We start from the raw sequence: 18,959 nt of genomic DNA on the forward strand, positions 1-18,959 counted from the left end.
CCTGGTGAGTGTACATCTGGGTACATTTTGAAGTACATTGTATATCTGCACCTGTGGGCCGTCACAATCAGAGCAGGGATAACAACGTAAATTCCACTGCAGGAGAGACTGTACTGTAAAGATGATATTGTACGAAACATAAATTTCATCTTAGAAGCAAAAAAACCTGCACTGTTAACTTTAGTAATGGCGGCTTGTTCTTCGTAAATCAACATTTGTCTAGCAAACATGCCATTTCAATGCAAATATGGTCAATTTGTGATTAAAAACTATACATACTACAAGTTTAACTGACTAGTAGACATTAACAATTAATGGACTAATCGACTGATCACGCACGTCCCGAGTCTAAACTCATATAAACCCGGTGCAGTTTCTTTCTACATTAGATATGATATTCATTCCACTACACCGGGCTAATGGCCCGTAGTTATCAGGAATAAATAGGTGCTTTAACAGCCCACCCAGCATCTGTTGGATGTCAAGGTTAGGGGCACACCAGATGATTATCAGGCATAATTACAGCAGATTTGCACTTCAGACAACTGAAAGCACGAGGGGTGACTGGAGCGAACACACAATGGAATATCTGGCAGTTTTTTGTGTGGTCTTTGGTACATTCAGTCCCACCCAGCCCAGTGAACCATGTACTGACCTGACACCATCAGATTATTTAATGGAGTCTGCATTTATGTGTATATAAAAGCTAAATAAATGCCCACTTAGAGTTTCTGCAGGTCAAAGACACATCAGTATCATTTTAGCTGAAGCATAAAATGTGACTCTTTGCCCTTCACTAATGGTCTCATCAGTGTGAACATATTTCTGGCACAGGAGACGGAATAATATAAAAGCCTTTGAGTTTCTCGAGCCTTAGTGACCGGTCAAACGGTCTTCAACCCACGTCTGGCTAAATCAAAGAAATGCTTTTCTTTCCTGGATCTCAACACCTGCCTCAAAACTCACAGCCAGCAGTGTGTCTGTGTTTTACATCAGCAGCAACTCACAGCAGGAACCACCGCCACATCTGCTGAAATCAAATTCACCTGCTTTCCATCAGACATGCACAGCTAGTGTACCATCAAATTGCAACCGATGTACAGACAGGTATGTGATGCTTATCTGTGAAACGACAACCTCTGTCCAGATTTAGTTAAAGCAAATTCCTCTCTCGGTGAGCTACAATGAAGGCAGCCGGGTACGACAGATGGGATACATGGTTATTGAATAAAACTGAAAGCTCACAAGGGGGATTATAGACGATTTTTTTGAAGAGGTTTTTCATTTTAAAATCTCAGTATTTTTGTTTCTTTACTGGAGTTACAGGTTTTGCTTTTCTGCTGTCACCTTGATAAAATAACGGCTGAAAAACTAGACAACAGACAAACATTTGTTCTACTTTTTAGATATTTTTCTACAAACGCTAACCTTTCCAGACCTGGAAATGATCAATACTGCCTTTTTCTCCACACGTCTCAGACTGTGTCCAGACCTTTTGTAGAGACCCTGAAATTAGTCCGACAGCAATTTGACCGAACCAAACATTTGTCATTTCAGCTCTCGACTGATAACGGTGTCTCTGTTTAGGGTACTGCAAATTGCTTTCCTCAGAGAAACAATCACAGAGACCACTTGTGACACAGACATGGTTACTGAAACTAAGCAATCGAACAAACTCATTTTCTTTGATATCATTACTGAATGAGGCAATCTCACAAACTCATTTGCTCTGACAAACATATGACGACTCAGTAAAAGCTCAACACACACACACACACACACACGATAGCATTAAATGGATGAATAACTGTCAAAAAACAAACAGACCCGCTTTTCTAATCAGCAGTCACTGAAAGGAAGCAAAAGCCTTTTACACAACCAACATAGCCAAGTTCACATATTTTCTTTTAATGCCACATGTGTTTAAATGTCATTTCATTGATGGGAGTTCTGTGGGAAACTTTTGCACTCTAAAGCTGAATATCAGGTCTAAAGTGATGTTTACCAATAAAAATTTTTAAAAAGTCTAAAAAAAATGGTTCTCTTATGTGAATTTTCAACTAATTGCCACTTCATTTTGATCAACAACACCCCAGTGTCATTAAATGCATTCATTATAATTGAGGGAAACGCTATTACGATCTAATGAGACAAACCGAGGTCCTTAATCTACTGCATCAAACTCATTTTCTCTGCTTTCTGCATCACATATTTGCCATTAGAGAAGCCCACTTACGCTGTATGTGAATTAGCTGCTTTGGCATCTTGTAGTCCCCAGGGTAGAGGGATTCGTAGTAGGTGATGTTGCTCTCTGCCTCGGGGACCGGGATGACCATGTTGTCCCGCTTCTCGCCATATACCTGCTGCGCCGAGATGGCCCGCTGGAGATGGTGTTCCTACAGAGACACAGACGGAGGTAAGATGTCTGGAAACACGGAGGATGGATGTGCTTCATGTTACTAGAGATTAGATCAAAACTGTGTGGTTGCATACCATCATGACAAATGAAATTAGAAACCATCAAAGCTGGTGCCAAACAGCTGAACGACTTTGTAAGAGCAATTTTAACCGATAAAAAAGGTAATAAAAATAGCTTAGAGCTGATATTGTACAGTTTTTCACTGCTTAGCTGAATCGGACACACCAGAAATGACCATTTATAGAGAATTGTTGGTTTGCCCCTGATCTTTGAGGAGCTCTCAAAGAATCCAAGTAGCAAGGAGAAGGAATCAGTATCAGTGTTAGAAATCTGCAGATTGAAAATGAAAATAATCGGCTGCATCCCTGTTTATCCGTCCATAAAGTAGTCCAAAACCCAAAGACTCTGCTGGAACATCAACTCACTGATTAATCGACTTATTGGCTGGCCAATGGGTAACAAGATATTGCAGCAAGGAAACAGCAAAGTAGGTCTGACATCAGTTACAAACAGTGTCAACATGACATAGTTTATCCACACATCAAGGAAAAAGAAAAAACACAAATCGAATGTGAATTAAAGTTGTTTGCTTACATTATGGGTTCATTAAAAAGAAGAAATCACTCTTTATTGATGCATCTTTAACAGCACCCACAAATATCGACATCAGCCTCAAGAATCCAGTATGGATCAGGCTTGGCTGTACATCACCATAGATATGAGTGGATGTCAATAGTTAGCTGAGAATGAGGCAGTGATCTCTAGAGCATGAACGAAACAGCTTATGTCAATCATTGACTCAATATGTGACTTAACTGATGCACTGATCCATTTATCCGTGTGCAGCAGCAGTTTCATGTAAAGTGTTTTTTCCACCAAGCCATTAAAACTAGCAGCCATTATCGGTAACTCATTTCCATTTAAATTCTAATGCAGTGAAAGCAAACACCAACGTGTTTTGACATTAAATTCAGCCGTCAAAATATCCATTAAAGAGTTGACTTGACTGAACCGCATTGGTTCTTTAAAAAAATAAAACGCAGTAGCTAAACCTTCAACAAGGAGCTGCAACAAACTTAATCCAAGAAACTGTTCAAACAGATCACACCTTTACACCCATGTGTGAAACTATTGTGACACGACAAAAACACTCACACCCAACTGAAACATGATATCAACCCTGGTAAACTTTGCCACGCTGGTGGGAACAACAACAAGCTGACTCACGCAGATACAAGCTAAATGTACACCTGCAAACTGAGTTGTGGGAGGAAACTGACGATTATCCAGTTACACATTAAGCAACATCTGGCACGCAGACAATATGACAATCCAAAAAGAACACCATGTACAGGCACGAACAGGACTGCCAAGTGATCGAGCCATATTACAACATTTTCAATTAAATCCACACTGCAAGATGGAGTTTTGAGTGTCGAATCTTTCACACGATGATCTTTTTACACCCAGAGCCCTAGACAATAACCTTAAATGTCTTTTTTTGGCCACAATCTAAAAGACATTCAGAAACCAGACTAGTCACATTTAGGATGGAGTCTGAGAATTTGGGCTTTTCCTCTTTTAATCAATTATTGTAGATATATTTTGCAGCCAATCCTAATGTTGGCTTTGGCGCTTTCACTATGTCCGAATCATTCACACATTCCACTTAGTAGAATAGCACAAATTCAACTCCAGTGTCCCTTTTATCCTCCTCTCTTCCACTCATTCTGTTCCTCTTTCCTCCATATCGAATTAATAAAGTTTTTCTCATTGTTGGACATTAATTTTATCACGATACTTCAGCGAGATCATTCATCTCCAAGCTCCAGAATACACCTTTAAATGGCTATGAGAGGTTGAATCTGAACCTGCCATCAAACCAGTATCTCAGGAGCACACACACAGGAGAAAACTTGTCACTGTTTTGTCTCCGACGCCGTCAGTTGGCCTTATCTACCCGCCACAAACGTGGTGAGAGCCTGGCGCTGCCAAGCCTGCTGAGGGCTAATGTGCCTGGAGGAAGGCAGACAGGCTGGATGGCTGACTAACTGGTTTGCTGGCAGGCTGCTCGTCTGAACGGTCCCAGTCAGTCGTAGTAGCAGAGCCTTTGGCCCAGAGCTGGGCACGGCGCCACTGGCAGGCAGTCTGTCAACAAGGCAGCGTGCTGCTGGCCTCGCACAGCAGCTCTCTGGAGAGAAGGTGTGTGTGTTTATTGTTTTCCCTGCGGCTGTCGGAGACACACGGGTAGTAGAGGGGGGGCAGGGACAGAATATCTGTGCCTGGGTAAGGTAGAGTGAGTGAATGAGTCTAAAATGTGTGTTTATGCCTAAAAGAAAGTGAATGATGCAGAACTGGTCTGGTATGGTTGCATGAAGAGAAACTGACTTCTGCTTACTGCCAACGGCAACCACAATAAATCAGCCATGGCACAGTCACTGTTGCGTAACGCAAGCACATCTTCAGATTAATGATATGGATGTTTTTCAGCCAGTACAGATAACTGAGAATCCCCTGCCTCTCATGGCCAATACCGACAAAATAACTGACAATTTCACATTTCTGTATTTTAACAATGTCATAAGCTGATAGCCGATGATGTTGTTTTGTTGTTGGTATTGTTTTGTTTTGTTGTTATTCATTTCCCCTATTGTGGCAGGGAAGCAAAGTAAAACCCAACTGTTTTGCGGATATTCAGCCCTTCATAACAGCATTTTGAAAGAGCACAAATTCAAATCATACAAATTTCTGGAACAACTTTTAATATAACCTTTTGCATAAAAAAGATTTTGGGGAAAAATTACCACTTCAAAAGCCGTTTAGTCCATTGTACATCCATCTACTCAATGATGAGAATATTTCAGTGGTTGGATTGACTAAAATACTCATGGCAGAGATGTCGCGAGCCAATAACTCATGAACATGCCAGCACAAAACCGATGTGTCACATCAGATTGACATTAGCCACTGCCATCAATTAACATCCTCTTATCTGTCACTAGTAGGCAATTATCGGCCGATACTGATGTTCAGCCCCAGAATAATTACTGCTGAAGTGATTCACATTGAAGTAGGAAGAGAGGATTAAATCTTTTCCAGTATGTGACTTAATTACACATATCACAGGATAGGAAATTCCATGACATTTCCATTGACAACCCAAATACAGATAAAATACCAACAATGGAATACCACTGGAACGCTTTTGGCCAATCCAATGAATCAAACCTCTGAATAATCAAGGTGCCTCATCAAACTGATGCCAAAGTCCTGTAAGATCCAACACAACTGGAACAGATACCGTTGCCTAAATGATGTGACAAAATCCATGAGGGCTGAAAACATCAGTCAGCGCACAGCACATATCAATCAACACACGTCAATCTCTACATGCAGATGTGTTTCGTTAAGGTGCTGGAATATTTGGAACCACGCAAACAACTCAAAGATGGTTTTAATATTTATATAGCCTACTACACTGTAGGACTGGGTATCACCAGGTACCTCGCGATACGATACTATCGCGATATTTTGCCCACGATAACGATAATATCACGATACAGCGATTATCGATATATTGCAAGAAATTTCTTTCACGATATCTGTGTCACTGAAGAAATTCAGAATTTATTGACTGCACTGAATCCATTTCACAGGAATTACAAAACATTGTCAATCAATTTCACATGAATGACAGCCAAGTAAAACAAAGAGTATATTGCACAGTGACTCTTCTTAACACACACACTGACTACAACTATCATTAAATATGTACATGTGTGAGCTGATTAAACCATTTTTTAAATTTTATTTGGTTGTATACCTATGTTTGAATAAAGATAATGTTGTCCTCCTTACATTTTTAAATATCGATATTTGGCGCCAGTGTATCGATAACGTACCTCAAGAAGAAATATCGCGATATATCGTAGTACCAATATTTTGGCACACCCCTACCACACTGTATTTATCTATGTAGCTATGTGTTTGCTGATTTCTCTGGGAATATGTTATTCCAAACCCACAGAACAGTATAGTAGCACTGTGTTCTGAGTCATAAGTCTTAAACATTATCATTATTTAAATGCCATTTCAGAACAGTTGCTTGGCTGTCTGGCACTGCGTGGGATCCCACTGAGGAGCCCCATTATAACAATATGGAATTTTCTACTTTAACATTTATATAAGCTGGTTTAAAGGTCGTTTCTACAAGCTAAGCTGCATTTTATATTAATGTAAGCCTCCAATTGCACCACATAATGGCCACTAGAAGAGGATGACTGCTTATTACAACGGCAACTTAAGGACAGCAAACGGTTTCACTGGGTTAAATCAGGCAAGCGTGCTGCTGCTCAGAAAGACATACAGCAGAACTCAAGTTGATCGCAGCTGAAAACAGATCAATTTGTGACTTTGTAACCGCACAGACATGCAAGCTCTACCAGTGGCAGGGCTATTCAACCAGACAGCCCTGACACTTTCACTGAGACCTTGCAGACATAAAGCAGTACCACACTGTTCCAAAAGGTCCACAGTCACAAATAACAAAAAAAACACTGCTTTTCCATCCACGAAACTGAGACTGAACAACCTGGAAACCCATAATTTTAACCAGAAACACAATCTATCCAATTCAACTTGAAATTACGTATAGATTGATCAAGAGAATCCTCACTAAATGTGACAAATGTTTCTTACAATTGACCAATTAAATGTCTCCACTAGCCAATATTGAAAAACACTGGACAAATCAAAGTATCTTGACTGACCTATTCCAACTTTAAATTACATGTTGAAAGACTAAGATAATGCTCATTACATTAAACAGTGCCTTAAAAAAAAACCCACATGCAGAGCATTTAATGTACTATTTTCAAATGCGTGTCCACATTTTGCGAAGTCTCTTTTTGAAGGATTTTAAACCAGCATGATTTTACTGATAAAAGGCAAAATTGGACTCATTTGTTGTGACTAATCATTTCACCCAGTTCTGCTCAAGAAGGCAGTAAAGTAAACTTTAAAATGCGCAACCTTCAGTATACCATCATGTTGTTTGTAATCATCTGTAACCGTTAAATCCATTTTATTGTGTCCCTGAGCACCGTGTTCGTCAACACCATTTGGACTTTTTGGCCTAATGATTTTCTACAGCCTGTTTTACCCGAGGCAAGTGATTGTATTTTACATTTATAATCGCCATGTGCTCCGGCGATGTGTTCTGTGGATGTAGCTGCTCTCTCAGCAGCAGAAGTTGCTGTGGACAATCCTTTCAGTTTTATTCTCAGCGTGTCCCTAAGGCTTCTGCACATGGAACTCAAAACTCTCACACATTTAACCTCTTCGCAGCATTCGCTGCGACCCCGCCTGTGCACGTACGCTTGCATAACCTTCATGTTCCTATCTGATTCCCACTGAATCATTTCCCCAGCGAATGCCTGAACCCCCGCATCAACTTCCTCAGGCCTTTCCACAATGGAGGGGAAAACTCATAAAAATCAAACGGCCTTGAGCAAATACACGTCGGCTGCCAAACCTAATCAAGCAATGTGTTTGTTTACTTTCCCGGCCATGGCCATTTGCCTGAGAATAAATAGACTTGGATTGAGGTGAACAGTCAGAATACAGAGCATTAGCTGGTGCCCTCGCACACATACACAATTTTCCTCCGGGTCTCGCTTTCTCACACATACACACAGGAGTCCAGAAATAGCCTTCTAAAATGACCACATCGATCACTGTCAAGTCTGCTGAGGCAGCCACAGCCTCCTCCACCTACACCAGTCTCGCCTCTGACAGCTACTGTCCCAGACACTGTAAATGCCACTTAACGTGATGGACAGCCGCAGGGGATGGACTGGTCGGGCTGTCGAGGGATGCGCAGCTACAGTACAAAGCAGTTTTCTGCACTACATGGGAGAGGATGGTTTCTCACACCCTGCGCAAGTGGGTTGGGAAATTAACAGCAGATCTCAGACAGCAGTTTTGACTGTGGCTGGATTCTAACGCTGCCCAGCAGTTTGCAAAGTAAGTCAGCATGAGCTGAGAAACTTTCTATTTCTCAAGGGAACATGGCTGGGAAAATAAGACAGAAGCAGCGTCTGCACGGCAAAATAAGGGTTTCTAACTTAAGTGAAGGCCTCCTATTGCATAATAATGCAGTGGAAAAAAAACAGAACACACATAGTCTTCCATCCATGGGTCAGTGACTGGAAAATTCCTAAATTCACATGTTATTCTCAGAAATTACTTTAGCTGAGGATTGCAGAGCTGGCAAACTTGCTGTGGAGTTGGATTCAAGAATCTGCCTGAACACCAGGGCTGCACAATTAATCCAAACATTATTGAAATTGCATTATAGCCAAATGCAATATCCAAATCAATGAACTTTGAAGCTGTGATATTTTGATAAAGATAAAATGTGTGATTCAACAGCATTATGAGAAAAGTTCTGTTGTGCTGCAGAGGCCTATAAAACATTTCTCCAAATGTGAGAGAACATGATGTTTGGTACAGACCCCAACAAATGTCACAACATGATTCAGATTTGTTTTTCAGCAAGAATAAAAAGGTGACGCAGAAATGAAATGAACAGCGGCAGGTGAACAGTTTAAGGCTGCTGGAAATGAACATAACAGAATATATCATGATCTTCACACAGCGCCACCCAAAAAAAGCACATCACGCTCCATTTCTTGAGGAAACTTAAGAAGGCTATATTACGCAGACAAATTCCCATCAGCTTAAAAAGAGCAGCATTAGAAAGCATCCTGACTGGAGACACCACAAATGGCATAATTCACACATGTCCCAGGACAAGAAGGCTCTGCAGCGGGTGATTAAAATAACCCAGAACATGACCTTTAAACTCTGTAATGTCTGTCAAAATGATTGCAATTTTTTGTTTTACTTTTAACCATTTCATGCAGCTCTACAAACAAATAATCAAGAAAACAACTGACGGCTCAAGAATGAAGTAACCGTTAGTTGCAGCCCTACAAGTCAGACAACTTAATGTGGACTTAGATTCAAGAACCTGCCTGACGGCTGGGGTTAATTTCCCACGCTGCACATGAACATGTCAACACAAACCCCTAGGTGAAAGAAAAAAGGAGGGAAACTGCTGACAAAGGCAACTTTCATTTTCAAAGCATGGAGGCTGCACAGACTTTGGACAGGTGACATGCCCCACATTCCCACCCAGCAAGGTCACAGCATGACAAACTGGTGGCCTGCCAGAGTGTGTGTGTGTGTGTCTGTTTGTGTGTGTGTGAGCAAAAAGAACTGTGTCTGGCAAAGACGCAAACACAACAGATGCCTGTGGGTTCCCACCGGGGCCGCAGACACTGACCTCACTTTCACCCAAATGTAAACACAAGACCAAGTGTCTGGCCCAAAACAAACAAGCTACACGTGCTGAGGGAGTTTTGCCGATGACGGATCTTAAGTCAAGCCATGCTACATCGGACACACAAACACACACACACACACACACACACCGCCTGTTAATTACAAAACCACATGCTGGACTGAGCGACGACTTTTAAAACGGCAAGTCCAGGAGCAACGGAGGAAGCAAGAGTGTAGTTTTGTGCAAAATTGTTCCAACCAGCGGCCCTAAATGAGGCATATAGAAAGGCCTAAACCTGTGGTCTGAGTTCACTGCTAAAAGCTCTCTATTAGCAGTAAGTCAGAAGCACAGGGACACCACATATTCACCCTGCAGACCACTGAACACGGAGTGGGTAGACGGTGTGGTTGAGGCTGAGGGAAGCTCACTGGGTCAAGCACATCTCCAAAAAATGTCAGAGCTTTCCCCTGTGTAGAACAACGTGAACATCAGGGATGCAAAAGCCACAAAACTTAAATTACATGTGCAACAAGTGCAACAGCGCAACAAGGCAACACCACCACACCTTGAGCGCTGATGGAGTCAAACAGCATCTACCAACAATTGTTCAAAGCGCTACACTTCAACCCAACACCTGATGTAAAAATTCATCACAGACTGCTTCAAACACTGAGCGGCTGGCATGCAGCAGGCCTTGGCCTACCTCTTATGATAATATGACTGTTACATAAGCGAGCACTCCAGCTGAGCAGAGCACAGACTTTGAAGTGACAGCAACCCCCTCCTCCTCCTCCTCCTGCTGCTGCCCTGATCTCCTCCTGAGCGCCACGTGCCGCTGGTCTGCCAGCCTGCTGTGCCATCTGACACACTGAACCCCTGACACCCAGCCTCTGCAAGAGCAGGGACACCGACTGGCTGCAACATACTTTCAGTGAATTATTTCAGTAACCGCCACGAGTGCCTGGAGTGATATTCCCCATTAACCTGCCCTTATATTTAGACATCAGTCAAGACTGCTGGGTCAGCTAGAAAACACCGATATCTGGCTCTGGGGACCCAGAATAGGGGCTGCTATGTAATAAATGACATGAAAAGAATGGAGGTGAAAACAGTAAACCCCCCCTGGGTTGCATCTAGTTTATAAACAACCCCCTACATCACGCAGATAACCATCCACGTGGGAGGCATCATGACCAAGAGCAGGTTGCAGACTTTGTTAATTCACCTGCCTCAGTGGCTACAGCATCCCTGAAAGTCACTTTATCTTTCCAACAAAACTGTCAGAATACTATTAGAGTTCAGTGAAAGGGTGGCCAATTATCTGCAAAACATTAATAACAATAATACAACAAACATAAATCAGGCAGAGATCTTCAAATCATTCATTTAAAAACGTGCAGTGGAGAATTTGGTTTGTGGATGGGATTTAATGGTCTTATCAGGAAAATCAAATGTCAACACAGGGACACCAGACAGACGGTTACTACAGTGACAACAGTTCACATGAAAAACCACCGTGACCCCTGAGTGTGGTTACAATACGACAGGAAATCTCTCCAGGTTAGGAGTATAAACCAGGAGATTAAATAATACACCCCTCTGACAGCTCTACCAGCAGGATCTACCCAGTGCAGTGACAGTTAAAACAACTGCATTACAACATGTATAGAGACGGCTCACAACCACAGCAGCCACATGAAATAAACATGAAGGGGCTGACTCATATGTAGACAACACAGTGACATGACAAAGTGCTGTCAGCCACCTGTGAGACTCTGCACTAACGCAAAAACACTGTCGAAATGATGCCAGCACACATTATAAACCAGCAGATCCCGTTCACGATGAGCGACACAGTTTTCCTCAATGCATGGCGGCAGTGTTGACATTTCTGTCTGGAAGTAGCACAGATGCCACATATAATCTGAAATCGCTAGCTCCCCCTTGCCCTGGTCCTTCGCAATTACGCCAACACAAGGCCCCCGTCCTGACAGACGAGACAAAATGTCGGAATTGCTGAAGTCACATGACTCCTTTGTACTCAGAAAATCACCTCACGTTTAAATAAGCCGGCAGAACCGGCTCGTTTTATCCTATAACGACACAATGGGTCCCCGCTTTACCCAAACGTTCGTCCCGGTCCCACATACGAGCCGTTTGCAACAGAAATCCGTCGTGTTTCTCCTGAGAAAACCGGCGGCCATTTTGTGAAAGCTTGCGCAGGAAAAAAAAAAAAAAAAAAGAGGGACGCCTGAGATCATTTAAAAATAAAAAAATAAAACCAAAGCACATTATTTTCACATTTTCGGACGGTTAAAGCATACCGATTCCTCTTCTTTCTCCATCCCCGTAGGCATCTGCGGCACGGCCCGGTTAATGGATGCATATTCGTGTAGGTCGGGTAAATCCTCACAACGGAAGACGGGTAGTGGCTTGGAAGCGTCCAGCGCCCGTGCCCGAAACGACAATTTACTCATTTTTCACAATTCGAGATGCAATATAAATCTATCGGATCTCCTAATATTCACAACGGTACCGAGTAGAGCTTTCATGGATGTTTCTGTGCGGTTATTCTCTATTCTACTGTCGAATGGTTGTAGCTTGTATTTAGGGCGTCGCCAACGGAGCCGGGGGAAGGCCCGGATCTTGGTCGCTCTCTCTCGGACTGTTTTTTTCCGACGCTCCGCTCCCTATCGTTGGTTCAGTGCGCCATGGACAACATGGCGGACATTTAAAACTCTTTTGCTCTGTTTCGCTCGGAGCGGTCCAACCCCCAGTTCGCGGACCGACCATTCCCACACGATCCCGAGCGCTTGCGCGTTGCGGGGGTGGGGGGAAGGGGGCACATCTCGCAAACTAACTCCGCTCCACAACATGCACATAAATTATTGAAATAAACATTACGCATGGACGAAATATAGATTGCAAAATAAAAAAAAAAATAATAAATAAATAAATAAAAAAAATTGATTCTATATTAATGAAACGCATAAATAAAATACAACATTGCCGCACAAAAAAAAGAAAAATAGATAAATAACTTTAATAATTTAAATTTTTACAAAATAAGCCAAATTGCATAAATCAATGTGTAAATGATGACACGTGTGCCCAACAAAAAAAAATAAAGTTATAATGCAACAAAAATGTTAAATTTGCAGCAGTGGATCAATGACAATTGTGTTGCTAATTAAGAATAACTGCATGTTCACATCTAAATATTAAATATACATAACATTAAATCCACATGTTTACACATGACTTATGAAATCATGATACATGTAAGCTTATGCACAACTTCATTCTGTTGTACAACTTTTCCTTTTGCTGCATTGATGCATCTACATTATAATAAAAATGTTTGTCCTAGTTCAATTTAATAAAATAGTACAAATACAGAAATAGAGTAACTACTCTGAATTGTTTGAGGCATCTTTTACTGTTGCAAATTCCCTGAATTTTATTTAGCATTCAAAACTATTCCCAGTTTTATTGACATACAACTGTTTATTCTGTTGTAGCAGGATTTTTAAGCAAAACTGAAGGAACAACAACCTCAAAAGAGATCAGAGTAACAAATTCCACATCGACAGCTACAGACCAACGCCCCAAAAAACCACAGAAGTAACCACTAACTGACCTGGAAGAACTACTCACATCCACTGAACCTTATCTGTGACTGGTGAGCATAAACCGCCCTCTGTAAAGAAACGTTTATTCCAGGTGACAGGCTTCATGGAGAAGTGTTCAACACAAGAACAATGTCGCCCTCTTCTGGCTTGACAGAGAAAGAATCTGACTTTCAGGACACCAGCATGTCGTACAAAGACACACTGCACACACACACACAACACTTGCTGGATATGTGTATCCAAACCCCATGTGTCCATTAAGGTGACTCCAGCAGGTCAAACCCTTAACTTAGATAATGTTATTAGCATGAACTGTTGGATGTAACTGTGGCGCTTCCAGTTGGGGTTTGAAATGAGCTTTTCCCATGAGCTCATGGATTTGGGGAATTGAGAACTGATGGGTCCGTGCTGAATATGCCACACAACAGGAGCCAAAGACATAAAAAGGTCAGGAGTCATTAAACATCTTACCTGTTGATGACATTGGCTTTAGCCAGGGTCCACCCAGGGGAACGGAGGTTTTCTTTTCATCGTTAAATCCATGGAGTAAATCATGAGGACCTGAGGGGCCAATTGACAAGAGCAACAGGGATATTTAGCCAAAACTGTGGATTCGTTGACAGATTTCAAGACAACAAAGGTTTTAAAAGAAAGACGCAAAACTAAAGTGGCATGCAAGTCAGATTAAAACGAGGCTCAACTAAGATTTTTCACTTGTTCGTTAAGAGGAGGTTCAGCAGAGGGTTGTGTGGGCGGAGCCTTGACAAAACATTTGACCACCACCTGATCATAATTGTAAGTAGAGCCGCCTGTTCTGGCCCTCCACACCTGGATGTGTTCGTAGGTATCACCAAAGGACTTATCTTTGGTGAGTTCCCATTAAGCATTTTTGCTTTGTGGGGGTGTTCAATCTCCAGACGTTCTCACATTCTCACCCTCGCTCCTTCGTCTTCGTATCATGCAAGAACCAGTATAACAGCTGCTTTTTCCTCACTGCTACGTCATTAAACATGAGGGGAGAAGGCACACACACTTGGATGCCAATTAAAAAATAAGTCTGGGATGAAAATGTAATGAACAAATGCAGCAAAGGTCCCCAAACACCTTTCAATATGAACATAGAAGTTACATGTTACACATTTTAAAATCGGCCGATGTGACTGTAACTGGTAACTGTCGCTGCCATTAGCTAATTAGCTCCGTTAGCCATGCAGCTAGCAGTCCAGACACAATAACTGTTATTCACATTCTACTGATAATTTCAGGTGATTCGAGTGTTTTTACATATTTCACCTTTAATGCTACTTAGTAAACGTTAGCATGCTAGCACACCAAACTAATTTGGTAAACATGGTTACCAATATAAGTGCCACACTTCAGCATGTTAGTAAGCTGATGTTAGCATTTGGCTAGAACAACTGCTGTGGCCAAGTACAGCCTCACAGAGTCGCTGTGGAGTCTTTTGGCCCGTTATGTCAACACTGAGTCAAAAGATAAATAGTGTTAAAGTGATCACTCATAGTGACAGTCCCACCACTGCTGCGGAATACCTTGAAATGTCTTTGAATTTAAGGTAGTGGCAGATCGGATCAATTGAAAACCCTTCACTCCCATGAGTGTAGGAGATCCTGCGGTGGCTGTAAACTGGCATGAAGGCCTCGTCTAGAGCCGGTGTTTGGCTCGTCTGTTCTAGGCCACTGTCACATGGTGGTGCAACATGGCAGACTCAATGGCAGAGCACCCACGCCCTCTGTTGATATAAACGGCTCATTCAATCAGGAAACATATCTAGTCTTATGCTCTAGAAAACATAATTTCAAATATTGTGTTCCATTTTTCCCCCTACATCCTTCACTTTAGCTTAAACACCCTGCTGACATGCTCAGCTGTAACACGTCTCTACAGAAACCTATCTAGTCTCAAATGGACAATCAAACAAATTCATCGACATTTATTATCAGGAAGTAGTTCCACGATGCAAAGCAGCGTTGTGATCATGAGCGCTGAGGCAAATGAAACCCCAGGATACAGATCTGCATTTGAATTTTAATGTGTCAGATCTACTAACTAGCTGTTTTCACTCGGGACAGAACTATTGACATTTGGCCTATTGATATTTGTGTCCATATTTATTGATTCCACATCACCCTAGTCCTACATGTGAGACATTATAACTACAGTGTCAGCGATATTATAATGTACCTTTATCTGTTCTTACTAGCAGTTAACCTGTGACCATGAGGTGATGACATATGTGCATGTTACTGTTTGTTAAAGACGCTAAGAATCAACATTTCTGCTAAATTATGTAGCATTTGAAGCACCATACACAGTTTCTACTACCACTGTAAGGCTGAGGCGCATTGTAATCCATATAGGCCACCACCTAAGCTGAATGAAAGTAAAATCAACATGGGGAGCATCAAAACTCACTAAATGACCTTTTGCAGATCTAATGGACTGGACAAAATTTAGCACATTTTGGAGAAATCTGCACTAGCCTTTCCAACTTTTTGTCCACAGATATAGTTATACTAATAGTCCAAAATGATGTAAATGTATTTTATAGAAAAAACCTAAAAGTGCCTTGAGGGAGGTGGACATATGTGCACACACACACATATAGGGAAAACACTGCTATGTAATATCATGCTTATAATATCCATGTCTGCTTTTTGATGAGGTATCCTCCCATTTTAGCGTCTGACCGCCCTTCGCTTACACTTCCATTAAGCTGTACTGCGGATGTGTGCCTTGAAATATTCCCATTATATCTCCATATAAATAGCAGTCTGGCTATTCATTAGAAAACGGGCAATCAGATGTCTGTAATCGGGGCTTCTGTATCATATGATTATGAAATAAATGACAGGAGGCTGGGTGAAATATCTTAGTCTCCGGAGTTAATATCCGTGACCTTGAGCTCTAGGCTTCTGGAAGTGATGTAAAGCATGTAAACACGCTCACAGAGCATCAGTACCTAACAAACAGTCCTCTCATACCTCACATACTTGGTGCTGGCCTTCAAACGTCCCATGAGGGTGGGGTTTGTCCTACAATACCCAAAGAGTTTACACAATCACAGGAAGGCACAGGAGACCCAATGTATTGTACTTTTTCTGATTTATAGCTTAGTTTGACGTAAACCTGACTCATCTGGTATCCTAAACAGGCTTTTATTTAAGAATTATCACTACAACCAGGGCCAGTAGTCACCATGAGGCAGCTCTATGCAGGTCCTTCCAGACTTCATCTTCACATATCATGTTCCTGAGGTCTTCCACCTTTTATGAGTCCATGTAGGGAGAGGTGGGTGTTTGGTAAAGGGAGCTACAGTGGCTTTACAGTAGATAATGCAGGGGGATAAGAGGGATCCAGACCCATGCAGGCCAGGGCCAAGCAGTTCCCTGACGAGCCACAGGGACTGCCTGGCACTGTTCAGCCACACACCCTAAGCCTATGATCCAACAATGTTACATTTCCAAAAGCCAAGATGATGACAAACGCTCACATGATCTGATGTCAAAATTATCTTTTAAGCTGTCGTCGAGCCTCCATCTCCGCCTCGAGCTGGTGTTTCCTCTCCCTGTTACAGCCAGATCAGGTTTCCGACATTACAAAATCTTGCCAGTAATCTAACAAGCAGTGGACTAGATTTGTGTTTTATACAATGAAAAACATCCCGTTTTGCTAGATCGATCGATGTCGCGGTGTCCTCGCTTCGGAGGGTGCTGACAAAGTGATGAGGAACTTGTGCGTTTAGTGCTGAATTGCATCCAGCTGACCAGCCAGGAATTTGATTGCGTGTATGAAATCATCTGATGCCAGAAACACTGTTTCACGATGGGGCCTTTCTGGCGACCGTCGATTCAAGTTACAAACACTACGAGAAAATACTCACCAAGTCGATGATTCAGCACACGTCGGGGGTTTACAGAAGGATGGGAAACATTTCTGCAAGTCAGAAGTTAAAAAAAAAAAAAAAAAAAAAAAAAGGAAAGGAAAGAGGAAAAAAAAAACGCCATGCAACACGACGCAGCTAGCCACAGAGGGAGCCAACTAACATTAACGTTAGCCACAGCTACTTCTTCCAGTTGGCTTCGGGGGTAAAACGGCAGACGGTGAGCCGGTAACCGGGCAGGAAGAGCCGCTGTCAGCTTTATATCCACCTCGACAAACGGCGTTTATCGCTCGATGAAAAAGTCTTGTGTTTGTCCTGTCGATGTAAAGCAGCCTGAAACTAGAGAGGTGGCAACCAAAGTGCTACTGTTGGGGGTTAACAACTTTGCTGTAAAACACGGCCTGTGATTGGACGGCCGGGGCCACCAATCACCTGTGGAGAGCCCTGAGCTCGTGGCGTCACGCTCCACAAGGGATGGGACGAAACGTGATTGGCTGACAGGGTCACGATGAAGCCTGTTCCTGAGCTTGCAGCTCGTTTTAATCACGTTAATGCTCCATTTTAGTCACATTTTTACGTCTGTGTGTTTAATGTTTTAAACCCAACCTTCGATTTAGACTTAACACTCATATTTGACCTTATCCGACTATGAATTATTGTTTCTTTATGCCCGTTTTACGATCAAAATGGGCGTGTAAAAGTCATCCAGGGACCACCTCAAAATGTGAATGACATACATATTTAACAGATCAGATCCGGATCAATGTCATGCTAGTCTAATTCAGATTATACACAGTAAATTGGGTAAATCATGGCCAAAATAACTTAATTTCAGCTCATCATGGGGTTTTTCTTAAAGCTGCAACAATCAGTCGACAGAAAGAAAATGAGTTGCCTTCTACTTTGTAACACATTAAAATGTATGTCCAATTAATTTATAAAAAGCGTAAATAAAGAGTCTTTGGTTGTTTTAATCCAACCAACACTTGGAAAACCCAATTTGAAAACATAACTTTGGGTTTGGAGAAATTGTGACGAACATCTCAACATTTTTGACATCTTACAGACTGCAAGATTAATCGATTATCAATGAAAATATATTCGTTTTTCCAATGTGTTCCTGTTTTCAGATGGATTACTGTAACTCCTCAACAGATGCTATGCTTTTCTTAAAACTTCTTACTTTAAAAGGGGCCCCATGTAACAATTTGTATACATGTATAATTCACTTTTCTTAATGTCAATATCGTAATGTGACATGAAAAGTCAGACCTTCCTGCTTCCTCTGCTAACAGAGAGCAACAGTAGCTAACATCAGTTTAGAAAGATGCCATGCCTTAATAAAACATTTATAGTTGTGTCAACATTGAGCAAACTCTCTACATCATGGTAAACAACTCCACTGTAAAACTAATACCAGGGATTTTAACAATCGATCGAGTGCAAGACATAAGCAAATACAGCTTTAACTCTTTTGACAAGTCATCTTGGTGATGAACCGACAGTTTCCACTGCTTGTGTGTGTCAGCAGGAGGAGGGCATGACTCAGTAACCACTTGACATCGGTGCTGAGCTTTGTTGAGGGACAAAAGCAGATAATCTGCTTTTAGCTATGAAGACAAACTAAACAATCCAGCATGTAGAATAACAAATCCACAA

The 18,959-nt window shown here is 41.8% G+C and overlaps 1 protein-coding gene across 2 annotated transcripts in view; it reads right to left on the reverse strand.

Moving 5' to 3' along the window:
- LOC115572674 (enhancer of polycomb homolog 1-like) overlaps nt 1–17,681 on the reverse strand; it is a 32,924-nt gene extending 15,243 nt beyond the window's left edge. The window contains exons 1-3 of one of the 2 annotated variants that reach the window (XM_030403008.1): nt 17,301–17,681; nt 13,871–13,960; nt 2,237–2,396 (exon numbers count right to left, since the gene is read on the reverse strand). In XM_030403008.1, coding sequence (XP_030258868.1) covers nt 2,237–2,336 — 100 coding nt within the window. In that variant the 5' untranslated portion in view covers nt 2,337–2,396; nt 13,871–13,960; nt 17,301–17,681. Of the gene's footprint in view, nt 1–2,236; nt 2,397–12,091; nt 12,584–13,870; nt 13,961–17,300 lie in introns of those variants that run through there. The other variant, XM_030403007.1, reaches the window with a different exon arrangement.
- Between the last annotated feature and the right edge of the window lie 1,278 nt (nt 17,682–18,959).

The sequence above is a fragment of the Sparus aurata genome, chromosome 21, assembly GCF_900880675.1.
Source record: "Sparus aurata chromosome 21, fSpaAur1.1, whole genome shotgun sequence".
NCBI lineage: Eukaryota > Metazoa > Chordata > Actinopteri > Spariformes > Sparidae > Sparus > Sparus aurata.